General features: G+C 36.7%; 1 protein-coding gene across 7 annotated transcripts in view; it reads left to right on the top strand.

The window, feature by feature from the left end:
- Mef2a (myocyte enhancer factor 2A) overlaps window positions 1-17,373 on the top strand; it is a 142,150-nt gene that overhangs the window by 113,122 nt on the left and 11,655 nt on the right. For 6 of the 7 annotated variants that reach the window (XM_023709954.1, XM_023709943.1, XM_023709960.1 and 3 more), the window contains one exon: window positions 7,006-7,193. In XM_023709954.1, the coding sequence (XP_023565722.1) occupies window positions 7,006-7,193 (188 nt within the window). The remainder of the gene's footprint in view (window positions 1-7,005; window positions 7,194-17,373) is intronic. The other variant, XM_023709964.1, reaches the window with a different exon arrangement.

The raw sequence follows: 17,373 nt of genomic DNA, 5'->3' as shown, positions 1-17,373 counted from the left end.
CAATAAAAATAAATAATATAACAACCATTGGTAATTAGCTCTTGTTTTGAAAATTTGTAGCGTGTATTGTTGTATGTTACTCTATTTTCATTTGTTTCTGCTATTTGTTTTTACTCTTCAAAATAAAATAAAATTTTAAAAGAATGAAATTATAATAGACCTTAAAGTTGCTTGATACCATTTGTGCTATTCCAAAACCTAATGGAGAAACATTTCATAGATTCTCAGGCACAGAAGAAGATTTTGTGCAGCCTTTCTAGTTGTTTGACAGTCATTTCTACACATGGCATCTAGAGCTGCAGCATTTCTGTGAGCAACCAGGAGATGAAGCAGTTTAAAATAAGCCAGGGTGTTAAGGGTGGCAGAGAGGAGGGCTGGAAAGGATCTGGCTGCTCAGTGTTGAAAGCACAGGGGCCTAGAACCAGTTTTCTTCCAGTCTTAAGTGAAGAATTGTTTCCTCATTCTTAAGAATAAAAGTAAAATAGAAGCCACAGATAGGGGAATGTTTAGTAAATGGGTAGACATTGTGCCTAAATACACAATTGAAAAAGAAGCCAAACTAATATTTTAAAACTTCAAAGCATGTTCATTATTGATAGTAATCGTGAAATACAAATAAAATTTCAAATTGATGCCTAACTAGTATTTCTTTTTATTGTAATGTGCCGAACTAAAGCAGGCTTGGTGAACCTGGTGATCTCGTGTGTTTGTGGCATTGTAAATTAGTGGCAATCTTTCTGGAAATATTTTGGCAAGATATTTCATCAGGGGCTGGAGAGATGGCTCAGTGGTCTAAAGCACCTACTTAGAACAAGCTTGGCAAGGCATCAGGGACCGCGGTTCGATCCCCAGCACCACATGCCAGCCAGCCCGCCCCCTGGTGGGCTGCGCTGCTCTCTCTCTCTCTCTCTCTCTCTCTCTCTCTCTCTCTCTCTCTCTCTCTCTCAAATAAATAAAAATAAAAAAGAAAAATAAAAAAAAGATATTTCATCAGCCATAAAAATGTTTGGAAAAAGAAAATATTTGTACCTAATCACATTTCTGGGAATCTCTCCTATAGATGAAAATTAGAATATGCAAAGGTTCATTGCAACAAAATAATAATGAACAGTAGAAGAAATCAACATTAAGTAAACATGAAGTAAATTTCAACTGCATTCCTTTTAATTTATAATTTAATCTATGGAAATAGTATAGATTCATAGCCTCCCAAGAGCTGGAATTACAGGCGTGCGCCACCATGCCCAGTCTCAGTTGCCATCTCAGCGTGCCCTGGGGGTGGGGCCGGCACAGCAGGCCCAGGGATTGGACCCCTGGCCTTTGTGTCTGCTCACTGGCACTTTAATCTGCTGAGTCATTTGGCTGGCCCAAGATTGCTTTCTATGGAAAAGTATTCACACAGACAATTTAAAAGGGAAAATTTAAACTGATTATAAAAGTTAGGATGATAGAAATATAAGCATTTTCTCTCCTGTTTTTGTTTTTGAGCTTTCTATAATGCTGAAGTTGCATGCTATCCCTATAATCCTAGTGTTTTAGAACATTTTCCTCCTATTGGTAATTTTTTTGTTTTCATCTATGTCATTATATGGACAAATTAAACCTGGCAACTTTATTCATATTGCAAGTACCTATGTTTAAATAGTATATATAAGGTAAAAATCACAGATATCCAGCAGCTTTGCTTTTAAGAAACATGTTGAGAAAGAATACACTGGATTAGAAATAGAAAAGCTCAAACTCTTGTAATTGTTTAGGGTTGAGTGAAGGTAATTAAGGGTTTGCATGGTAGCAGGACAGTCGCAGCTAAAAGAGGAGCTGAGTGGGGGAAAGTCATTACAAAGAAGAATGAACAAAGCTTGGTAGCACCATGATGGTGAGGTTGGTGTGGTAGAGGACGTGACAGCACAAATGTTTAAAACAGGCTAAGCTGAGATGACAGCAACATTCCTGGGGGAAAATGGCCACCTAAGGATTGGTTATAAACCAGAATCTTAAGAGAGACAAAGCAGAAATGCAGATTTAAGAGACATTCATTAAAGGCATGCATGCTTCAACTGTCTGGTTGTATGAGGATTATAAACATGCATGTGCCCAGGAGGAGTTGATAGGGAGCATGAAGAATACATTATTAGGAAGGCGGGATTCCACGAGCTTGTATATTTTTATTACAAATTTCTAATGATCACGATTCATGCTAGTTCATCAGTTATTAAAGGAATTATTAAATTAAGTGAGGATATCACTTGATTTCAAAACTAGTGGTTTTGGTTTCAGAAACCTCAAGCAAGTTTTTATACGAATGATATAATTTTACATTTCAAAATTTATTTTTCCTTATGTATTGAATTACTAGCTGAATATAAAATTTTATGGAAAATTTGTTCAGATATAATAAAATTAATGTTTGAACTTTGCGTTGGTTGGTGTTTTCAGAATCCTTTAAAGTTTGTCAGTTGGACTTCTAAAATTGACTCATAATTAAACACTAATGACATCACTGTCTACAGTTTCAGTCATAGATGAGTAGTAAGGGCATGGAATACTGGTCAGCCATTTGAATGCGTTATTTCAGTTGATGTGATTTGTGTGCTGAAGTATCAGCCAGGTTGATACAACAGGTGAAAAATTAAAATGTATTTTAAGAATAATCACGTTAAACTGGCTATACTCATTTACCATACTTTAATTTCTAAAATTATCAAGATGAGTTTATATATTGAAAATATGTACCTCAAAAGTCTGTCTCAACCTATATCTTTATTTTTGTCATAAAAATTGAACTAATACTTAGGTAATGTATCACTATACAGTACTTCACAAAATAACAAGTTGTACGTATGAAATTAGCTTTAGCCTGATAAGTTAACCCATGTATCATCCCATAACCATAATCTGCTGCAGACTCCTGACTTTACATTAAGATATTGTGCTTTTAGATTCCCTTACACCCTTGCAATTTCTCATTAGTTGGTATGGTAGCCATATAAAAAGCATTATAGACTCCACATAGAAAATAGCACTTGTGCTTATTGCAGATGCACTCCACTAACATATATTTACATCGTCTTGCAGTGCCATTGAGAAGAAATACTGCTTGTCCTTTAGATTTGAGGGCAAGTCAAGCAAATAAGTACCAGAAATTCAGAAGATACCTTCATGCCAATGTGTATTGAAACGTTAAAGTGTAATCTAAATTTTCGATTAACTTTGTTAATCTAACATTCTCGTAGAGGTAGGCAAGTTTATTAAATTGGTTTAGCTATTACCAATCTAATGGATGAGCTCTGCCCCACAAGAGATGGCTAGTAAAGAGGTGGGTGTTTGAATAGCGTTGCTTTTTGAAGCTGTAACAAGATGTAAGAAATTGCTCTGTTGGGTACAGAAAGAAGGCACAGCCTGCATTTAATACAGACGCCTTGAAGATAATCGAAAGTGTGGAAGATAGCCCCATGAGGTTAGCTGAAGTACCAGACCCTGTGGTGAAATTAAATCACAGATATGAATTAAAACTAATGGGTCAGGTGGTAAAAGTTTTGAGGATTTGTGTGACAGAAAGGTGGAAAGGGAGAATCACAGCAGCCATCTGGGTTCCGAGTGAAGAGCAAAGTAGGCAGCTCCTGCCAGCAGTGCCTCACTTTTCTTTTCTGTCCCCCTTGGTATGCAGATGCCACCCTCGAAGATGTAGTGTTGAGGAATCAACCAAGTTGATTGTATCATCACTGTGGCCCAACTTTAATTCTTAGTTTTTAATATAAATAAGTCATTTAAATAACATGGCTTTTTCAAATTCAGTGTGCTGTAAGTGGTAAGGTATCAAAGATTGTTTGCAGGTTGTCTTTGCATACTCTGAGTCCACCTCTTCCTAGCTACATATTTTAACTTTGAGAACTTATCAGGTATTTATCAAGTGACCCTATTCACTATTTAATGAACCTGAAGTGCTTTATGAACTGCAAAGTCCTATACAGATTTTAAGTAGTTTTAAGTGTCCATACTGCTATTCCATTTAGGAAGCTTCTGTGGAATTAAAATGATGTAAATATCAATACAAAAGCTCTTCAAGTGAAAATATACACCTGTCAACTTGTTGAAGCTTTTCAGAGTAAATAAATGATTTCACTTCTTAGAATAATACTCTCAAGGAAAAATTATTAGGAATAATTTTAGCTCAGTGTAAAACACGTAGTAGACAGCCACTTTGGGTTAGTCTTTGCATCTATATGTTAACAGGGGTTGTGTGTGTATGTGTGATATGTCAACTGTTGGCTTATTTTTGGTGGATTCTCAGGTATTCTCTTTTGCTTTGATACAGGAAGGAAAAGAGCAGAATAAATAGAGCTCTCTGTTTGTTCCTTTGCTCCCTGGAGCAAATGGCTTTTCTGGCTGCCATTCCCCATTCAACACATTCATTCAGGCTGGATTGAGCCCATCATTTCTTTGCATTTATCCATTAGTCTTGCCCTCTGTTTTCTTCTCTCATTCATCTGTTCTTTCCTGATGCTCAGTAGTTAGGTTTTCCTAAGTAAATGCATATGCTTGTGGTCAGTGTCATTTTCTTTTCTCATCAGTTTTCTGTGGTTACCCTTGAATGTGTTGATTTTAGTCCTAACTGTGGAGTTCTGCTTACGCCCAAGTGGTATGTGCCTAGTCTTGCTAACTAGAGACAGAGTAATCTGAAGATGATGGAGGGTTGTCCCTTCCTATGTAAATTAAAATGTATTCTTATAAATAGTAAAGATAGTACTATGCTATTGCCTGGTTTTAGATGGCTACAACTATTGATAACTTAAATGCTGAGTTACACCCTGATTCAAAAGACTTAACCTGTTAAGAGCTTTCAGTTCACTTTTCTGAATATTAATTTTCATGGTCAGTTTTATAATAAACACAAATACTGAATTTTTAAAAATACATGTCTGTAATACATAATATTGAATTCATTTTGGGTAATTGTCACATATGCATGTCTAATCTTCATTGTCATCATCTTCTCTCATTCAGAAACATTTGTATTTCCACCAAGTCTCCCTGCCCACTTCCTATAATCTCTTTTATTTATAGTTTTGTTTTTTCATATTAAAGAAACCATACAATATTTTCATCTTCTGGGCCTGATTTAGTAGTATTTAGTATTATAGTCTCCAGATCTATCCATTTTAAGAATGATATTCTTAAGCCAACAAATTTACTTAATATCATGTTCTTAAAGTAACTTTGTGTACATAACAGGAACCCTTCAAAATAACATGATAGCACATTATTCTTGGCGCTGATTCTCTTTATTACCAGAAACACGCATATGTGGCTAAGCTAATGTTCTGTATGTTTTGTTTATAAAATTGATGTTTTTTTAAAAAATGGAATAGTAGAGTATATTTTTATAGGCAGTTAACACAATTTTGGATTTAGCAATTAAATTTTCACAAAATATTTTATAAGTATATTGTGTAGTCATTATTGTTTTCTAGCCTCATCATTGTTTTCTAGTATTCCCTGCTTTTATTTGCAGTTTGCTTAGAAATTGAAATCAGCAAATGACACATATTCTCCATTCTATAAATGAATATTTATTACATGTTCCAGTATGTAATACTTAACTATTATTTATGCCCTTATCTCCCTTTTGGATAATTAGCTAATTGTACTAGGTATTATCAGTTGCAATTAGTAGGATGCTACCTTAGGCTTAAATAGTATACAGGATTTAACATTAACTTATAAGTGATACAACACTTACAAATGTGGCTAAGGTTACTTCCTTTTTTTAATGTCCTTTCTGGAGTAGCATTTTCCTCATTCTGCTTTTCTTCTGAGTCTCAAAATGACTTAAGAATAATGTGCTTCCTTAGAGTAGAATGTGGTAATGTCTCTGATAGCCAAGAGCAGCTTATTTACTGAGGTTTGGGCTGGTCGTACCTAGATCACTGTACTAATTCTGCGTGTTTTATATTCCTTACCTGGAGTCTGAGTCAGAATGCCTGTTCTCAAGCCAGTCTGTAAGGCCATTTGCTTAGAAATTGAAAATTGGACTAAGCTCAGTGGACTAAGCGCCTACTTAGGCAAACACAGGCACCAAGTTAGATCCCTGGCACTGTATGCTGTGCTGGCCCTGCCCTTGGGCATGCTGAGCTGGCCACTGAGTCCGGGCGTGGTGGTACATGATTGTAATCCCAGTGCTGGGGAGGCTGAAAACAGGAAGATCACTAGAGTCCATGCTGCATAGTGAGATCCTGTACTAAATACATTAAAAAAAAAAAAAAAAAATCAAGCCAGTCTGTAGTGAGTCAGCTGAACCCATTCCACATGCCTGCCATCTATAGGAAGAACTAGAGTACTCCTGAAAATGGGTGGTCTCTTACCTTATTTTGTATCTCATCTGGTGCCCAGAAGTGCCAAGTAGACAGAAGAGATGCCACAGTAAATGCCCATTTCCTTATTCACCTAAGTCATGGATGGTTTTGTCAAGGGAAGCTTAAAAGTAGCAGTAAGTTGATTGAAGTTAGATTAACCACAGTTATTTAGTAAGAGCCTTAATGGAAGCAGACAAAAAGAACAGGGAGAAGGAAAGGCATAAGGAGTACTTTGAGAAAATGAAGCATTAGTTATGAGTGCTAAATGAGCTACAGTTTAAATAAAGAATTACCTGAAATCTGGTTCAGTGCCCGGAACCAAGTAGCAGTGCCTCTGTCACATGACTATGTCAGCTGGTTTAAGCTTGTCTCTATTATTATAATCCCTAGTATCATATGGCCTTTAGAAAAATGTTATATTTTAAATGTCTTTCGCCCAGGTCCAAGCAATAGTGCTGAAAACAATTGGCATTAGTTTTAAGCTTTATATATTTCAGACAGGTTGACTTTCTTTGCTTATTTTAAAATATTGAAAGATATTTGGTTATTAGTATGTTTACTAAATTTATTTGCACCTTGGAGCTGGGAAAACATGCTTTGTATTTGTGTCAATATATTTTAATAATTCTTTTCATGTTAATCTTTTCCCCAGGGAATGGGTTTGTAAATTCAAGAGCTTCTCCAAATTTGATTGGCAGTACTGGTGCAAATAGTTTAGGCAAAGTCATGCCTACAAAGTCTCCTCCTCCACCAGGTGGTGGCAATCTTGGAATGAACAGTCGGAAACCAGATCTTCGAGTCGTCATTCCCCCTACAAGCAAGGGCATGATGCCTCCATTGGTAAGTCAAACCTCTCTTTAGCTTCATTCCTTAAAGCACACATTTTATACATCTCAGCCTATGTTTTCTTTTGGAATTTTGCATGCCTCCATGCATTTCATACCTTTTCCTAAGGAATATTTCTATTCAGAACTATCAATTTAAAAGACAAGTCTGTTTTAAATACACAAAAATCAAATTATGGGTAAATAGGAAATACATTTGCTTAATGCTTATTTAAATAAAGCTAAATTTAGAGGGATTGTTATGCTTAATTTTACCAGGCTAGGATGTTTGCTTAGAGAGCTCATTTCCAAGTTTATAAATTATGCTTTATTTCATCTCTCTGCTCTGCACACTTCCATCTGTTACATTGCTTCTGTGAGAGAAGCAATAAATACTTGTTATTGGATCTTACACACCAAAGAGAGAACTATTATAGAACAGAGAATATGTGTACAGACTTGAATGTGTTATTCTCCAAATAATTTCTTCTGCTTATTCCTTCTCAAGTGATGTTTCTGTTTAACTCTGTAAAGGACATAGTACCTCCCATTTCATCTCTTGATAATATCTTCAGAATTCGGTCCTCATTTGCTTTTGAATTCTATGTCTGTATTCATGAAGAATAGAATGTTTACCCTCTATAGCTTCTTATAGAAAAAATTAGAATAGATTTGCAAGATTTAAAGCCAGTTTTAGTTTAGCAGTTGTTTAGCTGGTAGCATACTAAGTGGTATGTGAGGTGCTTTCTCTGCTATGTAGCTGCTAAGCTTTCTGTTGGTATTTTTGCTAAGTGAAAGTGATGCTCTCAGGCTTAAGTCATATTCCATATTAGGGTAGTGCTTTATAGATTCTAGAATAGCATCATACATGTTTTCTCTCATTTGATTCTCAGTTAGACTGTGATCATGACTAGGTGATGAGAAAACAAAGCTAAAGGTCATTGCTTGTCCAGGACGGTATGAAATCAGGACTATAAGTTGTATTATTTTTAAGTCATATACTCTGGGTGAAAAAATAATGAACACTTTATCATTTGGAGATACAGAAAGCTGAAAACCAAATACTCCCAACTTTACAGTGAAAAAGTAAGATCTGTTTTTCTTGAATCTGTGTAAGTGCTGAGACTTCAGGGCAACCAGCCTACCTGACAGATAGGCACAGATGGGTACTGTGAGGAGAGAACGCATCAGAGCACTGGGCTGGTCACAGATGCTGAGAGGTAGCTGGAAAGCTGGTGAATTGCTGGAGGCTGAGTGTGCATTTGTGGGACTCTTTGAAGCTGCTGGCTTCACTGTGGTTTGAGTCAGTTTTCTCCCATGGGCCTTTTTTCTTTTAAAACCCATGACCTTCACTGGATGCTTCACATGAAAGGTGAGGGATGTCTTGGAAAAACCTCCTTTGGAAAACATACATGGAGGGGGATGTGTGACCACTGCAATAGGGGTGAAAGTTTAGATCATTCTGTCCTTTCCCTTGTGTGGAAGAAATCCTTAATTTGTGAGGAATGAACAGCACAAATTGTGACTCTTAGGGCACTGATGAAATCCCAGTGTGTTTGGGGAAATGGAAAAGGAAAATTTCCATTTCCACTCATGGTAGAGGATCAGGAAGAGATGCTGAATGTGGAGCAGAGCCACAGGTGTGCAGGGTGCCTAAAGCCACAAGCTGAGGGGCTTCACAGAAGGGGTGGTTCTGTACTAAAACTGAGTCAGCCACTGGGAAGCAGATGTGACCAACTGGTCACCCGTCCCCAGAGGGTAGCTACACAGAGGGCAACCACAGTAGTAATAAGGGCCAAACCCAGTACAGCTCCTACAGAGAATTAATTACAGCCCTGCAGTACCAGCTTAGCAGGAGGAAAGACCTACCTCAGCAAGTCAAGAGGAATTAACCCAAACTGAAATACAAAAAAAGACTCAGAACAAAATAAAACTGAACAAAAAGCAGAGCCAAACAATTCAGAGGAATGAGACTTTATCAACACATTGAAGGTTAGAATTCTAAAGCAACTCCAAAAGATGCAGAAATAATATTTTAAGGAGTAGTAAAAGACACCAAGTAGATACATACTATTAGTGCATACATATGTGCACATACATTAAGACTGCTAAAGCAAAAACCAAAATAATCTCTTAAAGTCAGCCAGAGAAAAGAGACATAGTACATGTAAAACAAGGATAAGCATTAAAACCGTGTTTCTCTGCAGAAATCTAAACAAGCTAGGGAACAATGGGGCACATGTTCAATGTGCTGAAATTTAAGAAAAAACTCTCAACCCAGAATTCTATACCTGGCCAAAAAAAAAAAAAAAGTTTCAGAAACAAAGGCGAAAGAAAGATTTCTGAAATAAGAAAATCATGGGAATTTACCACCAGCAAAGCTCTATAGGAAATGTTAAACACCTTCTGCAGAAGGAATGACAGCATCAGCAACTTGAGTCAACTCAAAAGCGGTGAAGAACCATGGAAGTGTTCTTCACTTCAGTGGAAGTGATATAAGTGAAGATGAAGTTACTTTCCTTTATTTTTTATTAGCTTTTTATTGTAGGACAGTTTTTGATTTATAGAAAAATTACAAAGGCAGTACAGAAAGTTTACTTATACTCTATACCCAGTTTCTCCTATTAATAACCTAGTATGGCCCATTTGTGAAAATTAGTGAACTAATATTGATAATAGAGGCTAGGGAGATGGCTCAGTGGAATAAGCACTTCCCTGGCAAGTGCAAGGGCCTGAGTTCAGGTCCCAGTTCTGCCAAAAAAAAAAAAAAAAAAGTATAATATTGATAATAAATTAACTAAAGTCTCTATTTTGGTTTATGTAGTTTTAAGCTTCATGTCTTTTTCTGTTCCAGACTGTAATCCAGGATATACCACATTACATTTATTAATCATGTCTCCATAAAATGCTGGTTATGAGATTTTCTAAGACTTTCCTGCTCTACTGATCTTGACAGTTTAGAGCAATAACAGTCACATATGTGTACAATGTTTCTCAGTTGAGATTCATCCAATGTCTTCTCATTATTAGTTTGGGATTATTGCTTTTAGAGAGGAAAGCTATATAATTAAAGTGGCATTTCTGTCATATGTCTCAGGTACACTATCAGTATAACTAATAGTACTCGTGCTAACTTGGTCCCTGGGCTGATGAAGTCTTTTACTTCATCAGAAGTTTCTGTTATAAGCTCAATCTCGTATCCTTTCCATACTGTGGTTTTTGGAAGGAGTCCTTAACATGTAACCCTCATGTACAGAGTAGGGGTTTATGTTTCACATCCTCAAGGGAAGAATGTCAACATAAATTATAGAATTGTTTGGCTCAAGAGATTTACCTGTTCTTATTTGCTTCATCATATATTTCAGTACAGATTTAGGCATTTATTTTACACTTTGGATTGTAATATACCACTTTTCTGTTTAAGTTGTTGTAGCTCTAGCTTTTGGAAGCTGTTTACATGGTACCTGTGTCCCTTTGACATTTCCTCATCTTTGTACCTTGTGTTGCTTTTTCATTTTTGTTTTGAGGGAAGGGTAGGGTACTTTTTTATTTTCTGAACCTACAATATGCTCCAGGCTCAATTTGTGTTTTTGTTTTTTCTGCCCCAGCCCTACTATCCCATTTCTTCCAAGGAAACCTGGTAACTTTCACAGGAGAATGGTATGAGAATCTAAAACCTAGGTGTTTTCCTTCTATTTAATTGTTTACAAGACAGCTGACTTTATAAAGCAAAAATAGTGGTAGTACATTTTGTGTCTGTATCACATGTAAAAGTATAACATGAGGCTGTGTCTGGTGACACATACATAATCCCCGCACTCTGCGAAAGCTAAGCAGGAAGATCCCAAGTTCAGCCCTGTGTGGGCAACTTAAAGAGTCTGCTTCAAAGTAAGAAATAAAAAGAGCTAGAGATGTAACTCAGTAGTATTGTGTCCCCTTGGTTCAGTTTCCAGAATTCGAAGGAGAGGAAAAAAATGACCACAAAGGTGGAAGAGAAAAATTGGAAATAAGGGCCGGCCGGATAGCTCAACAAATTAAAGTGCCTGTAAGCAGGGGCCAGGGATTCGATCCCTGGGCCTGATGTGCCGGCTCCGCCCCCGGGGCACGCTGAGACAACAATGGAGACTGGGCATGATGGTGCGAGCCTGTAATCCCAGCTCTTGGGAGGCTGTGAACAGGCGGATCACTATGAGTCGGATCTAGTAGTGAGACCCTGAACACTTTGTAGACCCTTCCCTAAAATACAAAGACAAAGAAAGAAAAAGAAAAATTGTAAATATGTTGATATATTATTACAGGTCTAAGCACATCATGTACAAAACAGATTACCAGCTTTGTTTAAAACAAACCAGAAACAGAAGGCAAGAAAGACCAAATACTGTACTATCTATAAGAAGACACTTTAAATATACATAAACTGAAAAAAGCAGTCAAAGCTAAAATAAACATAATAATTTTGGACAGTGTAAACTTATAAAAATGAATATAGTCAGGGAAAGACAGGCATTACATAGCCCATCTTCTAAGAAATAACTGTTCTTTAATGTGTATGGATCTAATAGCAGACCTCCAAAATACACAAAGAGAAAACTGATAGATAAAATAGAGAAATCAACAAATTGGAATCTTCAACATTCTTCTCTCAGCAATTGGCAGAAAAAATGATTGATAAAGATGTAGAAAGTCAGAGCAACACAAACAGCCTGGCCCAAGAGTTATTTACAGAGCACTTTATTCAACAACGGGGTACATGTTTTTCTCAGGTGCATGTGGAATAAGGACCAAGATAGAGTGTCTAATGCCATAAAATAGACCTAAGCAAATTTCAGAGAATTAAATTCATACAGATTATATTCTCTGACCATCATGAAATTCACCTAGAAATTAGTAACAAACAGTAAGAAGTTCTGTATGCTGTGTATTTAAAAATTAAACAATATACTTTCACCTGGGGTACAGAGGAAATCTCAAGAAAATATTTAAAACATACAGCATAATGAAAATGAAATTACAACATTACAAAATTTTCAGAACCAGCTAAAGTAATGCTGTGGGGCATTTATAGCATTCAATTCTTATATTAGAAAAGAAGGAAGATCCCAGGACAGTAATACAGGCTTTTACCCTCAGGAAATTGAAGAGAAAGAACAAACTTAACCAAAAGCAAGCAATCAGAGGAAAGAAGGAAGGGAGTTAGAAACAGAAACAGTGGAGATGGAAATCCAACCAAAAATTGATTTTGGAAAGATCAGTTCAACAATCTCTAGCTTTGCTGACTGATTAAAAAGAGAAGACATTATTAGTATCAAGAATTAAAGAGGGCCCCAGGCCTGCTGTGCCAGCCCCACCCTGGGGCATGCTGAGACAGCAATTGAGACTGGGCATGGTGGCATACGCCTATAATCCTAGCTCTTGGGGGGCTGTAAACAGGTGGATCACGATGAGTCGTTTCTAGTAGTGACATCCTGAACACCCTGAAAACCCTTCCCTAAAATACCAAAAAAAAGAAAGAAAAGAAAAAAAGAATAAAGGGGGCATGTCCAAAAGACAGAAAATGATAATATGAGAATACTGTACTATATCACACTATTCTGCTATATTCGATAGCACATATAAAAAGGACAAATTACTTGAAAGATATGAACTACTAAAGAGTTGCCACACTCAGGAAGTTGTAATAGTTAATTTTGATGTAAAATATCTATGAAAGAAATTGAATTTCTAGTTTTAAAGGCTTCTAAAACAGAAAGCTGCATAACTTCTTGATGGTTTCATTGACAAATTCTGTCAAATATTTGAGGAAAAAATAATAACAGTTCTTCAGTGTCTCTTAGAAGTATAGGAGGGAACACATCCAAGCTGATTTCATTAGGCTAGCCTTACCCTAGAACAGAATCAGAATAAGACATCACAGGAAGACATGACTACAAACCAATACCTCCTAGGAATCCTCAGCGGAATGCTAGTAAATAAATGCATCGATCTATAAAAAAGGTAAATATTAAGACCAAGTAAGTTTGATCCCCAGAATACAAGGGTGATTCTGCATTTGAAAATTCACCAATATGATTCCTTCCTATTAACAAAATAATAACATTTATTCATCATGTTAAGAAAAACTCTCAGCATTGTAGGCATAGAAAGGGGAGCAACCTGATAAGGTGCCTCTTCAAAAATTGTAACTGGTAAGACACTAATAAGATGAAAACGTTTGGTCTTTTACTGATGTTAAAAATACTAGTTGTATTTTTTTTTTTTTTTAAATCGTGCACACTGAGCATTGCATTGGAAGCCCTAGCCAGTATAGTTAATTAAGAAAAATAAATATACAGAAGTCTGTTGTATTCTTATGCCAACAATGAGTAATTCAAATTGGAAATTCAATATGGTACCATCTCCCCAAAAGGAAAGATATAGTACAAATGTAACAAAATATATGTTTATGCTGAAAACTGCAAAACACTAATGAAAGAAATCAGTATACCTAAATGAATAGAGAAACAGTGTGTTGTTATGCATTTGAAAATTCACTATTGTCAAGATTTCACTTCTCAAATTGATCTGTAAATTAAACACAATCGTTACAGTTGCAATAAACTTTTGTGGTAATCAAGCTAATTGTAAAATATATACAGAAAGGCAAAAGAGCAATAATCAAAATAATTTTGAAAAAGAACAAAAGCTACGTTGAAGATTTACTGTAAAGCTACAGTAACTCAAGATGTGATATATTGGCAAAAGAATGGGGCCAGTGGATCAGTGGACAGAGTAGCCCAGAAAATAACTAATTCTTGTGTAAATATACAGTATTCAGGTTTTGTTGTTGTTTTTTTTTTTAAGCAATGAGACAGTTTAGTGGAGAGTAGCTTTTACAGATAATGGTGTTGGAATAATTCAACATCCATATGTATAATAATGAAAATTTAATACATACTTTTACCTTATATAAAAATTAATTCAAGCTGGATCATAGACCCAAATTTCACATGTGACACTGTGAAATGTACAGGAAGAAAAAAAACTAAAGCATGATTTATAAAGAAAAAAAACCAATAAAATTATACCAAAGCATGATCTATAAAAAAATTGATATATTAGAATTTATGAGAATTTGTTTTGCTCTGTGAAAGATACTATTCAAAGGACAACCTACAAATTAAGAGAAAATATTTGCAAGTCACATATACAAATAAAGGAATTTGAATTAGAGCTCTCTCAAAATAATAAAAAAGATTTTTTAATGAGCACAAGATTTCTTTTGAGGGGTTGCTGAAGATTGAAACCAGGGTCTTATGCATGTTAGGGAAGTGCTCTACCACTGAACCCTCCAGGAACAGGGGTTTTTTGTTTTTGTTTTTGTTTTTATTTGCAGAACCTGGGATTGAACTCAGGCCCTTGCGCTTGCCAGGGGAACGCTTATTCTACTGAGCCATCTCCCTGGCCCCAAGAACAGGGTCTTAACAGATACTTCAGGAAGGCAATATAAGTAACAACCATATAAAAATGTGCTTTGTATCATTAGAGAATTGAAAATTAAAACCATAATCAGTTGTGACTATGTGCCTATTAGAATGGCTAAAATTTTAAAAATAAAATGAGGGGCTGGGGAGATGGCTGAGTGGAATAAGCACTTCCCTGGCAAGCACAAGGGCCAGAGTTCAATCCCTGGTTCCACTCCCCCCCCCAAAAAAAATAAAATAAAATGAAAGTGGTATTTAAAATGTTACAGCAATAAGAACTCATGTCCCTTATTGGAATGCAAAGTGATAGTCCCTTTGGAAGAATTGGGCAACTTCTGTAGAAGTTAGGTATACATTTGCCATATGCCCCGCCAGTGCCCCTGTTTGTTACCAAGTGATTTAAAACTATACTTACATAATTTCCTGGGTTTTTTTGTTACTATGAAAAAGTGAGAATAACCTAGATGGCTCTGCAATAGGTGAATGGATATATACTGTATGGTTCATCTAAAAAGGAATACTGCTCAGTAGTAAAAAAGGGAAGGCTTATAATGTACATCAGTTGGTATAAATCATAGCTCTGTCTGCTGAAAGGTGCTTGAAGTAATGATACCCAGTAATCTGAGAATGCTCAGAAATTAGTTGCTAAACACCATGCTCTTAATTCGGGGAACTGGGGCCCTGTGGAGAAGAAACTGGTCTTAGAAATGGCTTAGGGGAATGTAAGATGAACCAGAGGTGCCAAAGAGTAACAAAGTCAAAAGGTCACAGGAGCCAGCCTTCCAAAAAAGGTTCCAGTCCAAAACTAAACAAATTGGTAACAAAATAAACAATAGCTTTGGCTTATAACCCAAGGAATAGTAGGATCTATTATTGATATGCATAGTAGAGTAACAGGTAGCAGCTCTTTGTTAGAGAGAAATTCTGATTGTAAGTGTAAAACCCAAATTGAGGAATGGTAACCATGTGGAACACCTCTGCAGAGTGGCACCGATTGCAGGCAGGCCAGGAGATAAATGCTACAGTTAGTGAGCAAAACACTTAAGGTGAGATATGATACCTGCATGGCCTCAAAATGTTTCTCCTCCAAAATTTTTTTCTTACAAAGCAAAGAATAGTATTTGTGCACTACTTTAATATAGGTAGTCAAGGTTAGCATCCCCAGTAATAAAACAGTAAAGATGACATGCCTTCCCCCCCCCCCGTATTTTAGGGAAGGGTCTAGAGGGTGTTCAGGGTCTCACTACTAGATCGGACTTGTAGTGATCCACCTGTTCACAGCCTCTGAAAAGCTGGGATTACAGGCATGCGCCACCATGCCCAGTCTTTTTTTTTTTTTCTTCAAAATTTTATTGATAAACAGCAATGAAACAGTTTCAAATCAAATTGGAAGTACAGTTTCAACAAATAACACACTGCATATATTCTTCTTAGTGGTTAATTGCTGTACAAGATGCGGACTTGAGATCCTATTTACAAACACCATTAGAACAAATCATTCTATTCATTAAGAGAATGCAACTATATATCTATCCTAACCACTTTGAATACACAGATACAAAATGGACATTCATCTGTATACCCTATTTTTCCAAAGTTCCGTTATTGAATATTATAGGTGTGTAAACTCAGCAAAATATTCTAAAAGAGTCCAGTAGCCCATAATAGCACTGGGTCTTCTGTTTAACTGGCAGTGTCAGAAATTATTGACCTTAGTCCCCCACAGCTCAACATAATAGCATGGCTTTACTTCCTATATTTCGTCTTCATACTTTTCTACTGGATGGTTAAGACCAAGGTAAAGCAGGACCTGTGCAATAAGAGTTGTAGCTTTTTGGTCTGAGAAGGTCAGTGAAATCCCCTCAGGATTTATCCTGAGATCCTGTACCTCAGATTGTAGAACCTTTGTCAGTGCAGCCATGTGGATGAGTCACGGCCATTGCTTGGCCAATGTGCTCTCTGTGAAAGCCTGAGAGATATACCCAGTCTTAATTGGTGTCTCAGCACACCTCAGGGGTGGGGTCGGCATGGCAGGCTGGGGGATTGAATCCCTGGCCCCTGCGCCTGCTTGCAGGCGCTTTAATCTGCAGAGCTATTTGGCCGGCCCTCAAGATGACATGCCTTCTGACATGATGTGCTAAAAAGATTATATGGCTCTGTGATAGTCTTTCAAAAGTTCCTGCCTGTGTCAGTGAATAAACATAAGACAAACCCAAATTGAGAGACATTCTACAAGATACCCAAGAAATGTTCTCTAAAAGTGCTAGGTCAGCCAGGCATGGTAACACACACCTGTAATCCCAGCATTTTGGGAGCCTGATACAGGAAGATGAGTTTACCAAGGAAGGCAGTTTACCAAGACTCCATCTCAAAATTGAAAAATAAAAAATAGGGATGTGGCTCAATATGAAGGCTCTGGGCTGGGTTCAGTCCCTAGTATGAATGAGGGAGAGAGAGGACAAAGGGAGAGAGGAAAGGGAAAAAATGGCAAAGCCAAGGAAATACTGAGAAATTACTATAGATCAGAGGAGACCAAGGATACATGACAAGTAATGCGTGTGAGATCCAGGATCTGATCCTGGGTCCGAAAAAGAATATTGTAGAAAGACTGGTGAAGCCCAAGTAAAATCCAAAGCGTCAGTGAGGGCTGTGGCAGTTTATTAGTTTCACCCGTTGTGTCTTGTTTCTTTGGAATGTTAACCTTGAGCGATGCTGGACATAAAATTATAATGTCCT

The sequence above is a fragment of the Octodon degus genome, unplaced genomic scaffold, assembly GCF_000260255.1.
Source record: "Octodon degus isolate 3935 unplaced genomic scaffold, OctDeg1.0 scaffold00002, whole genome shotgun sequence".
NCBI classification, from domain to species: domain Eukaryota; kingdom Metazoa; phylum Chordata; class Mammalia; order Rodentia; family Octodontidae; genus Octodon; species Octodon degus.
The sequence above is the reverse complement of the archived record's forward strand: the minus strand, read 5'-3'. Positions and strand labels throughout refer to the sequence as shown.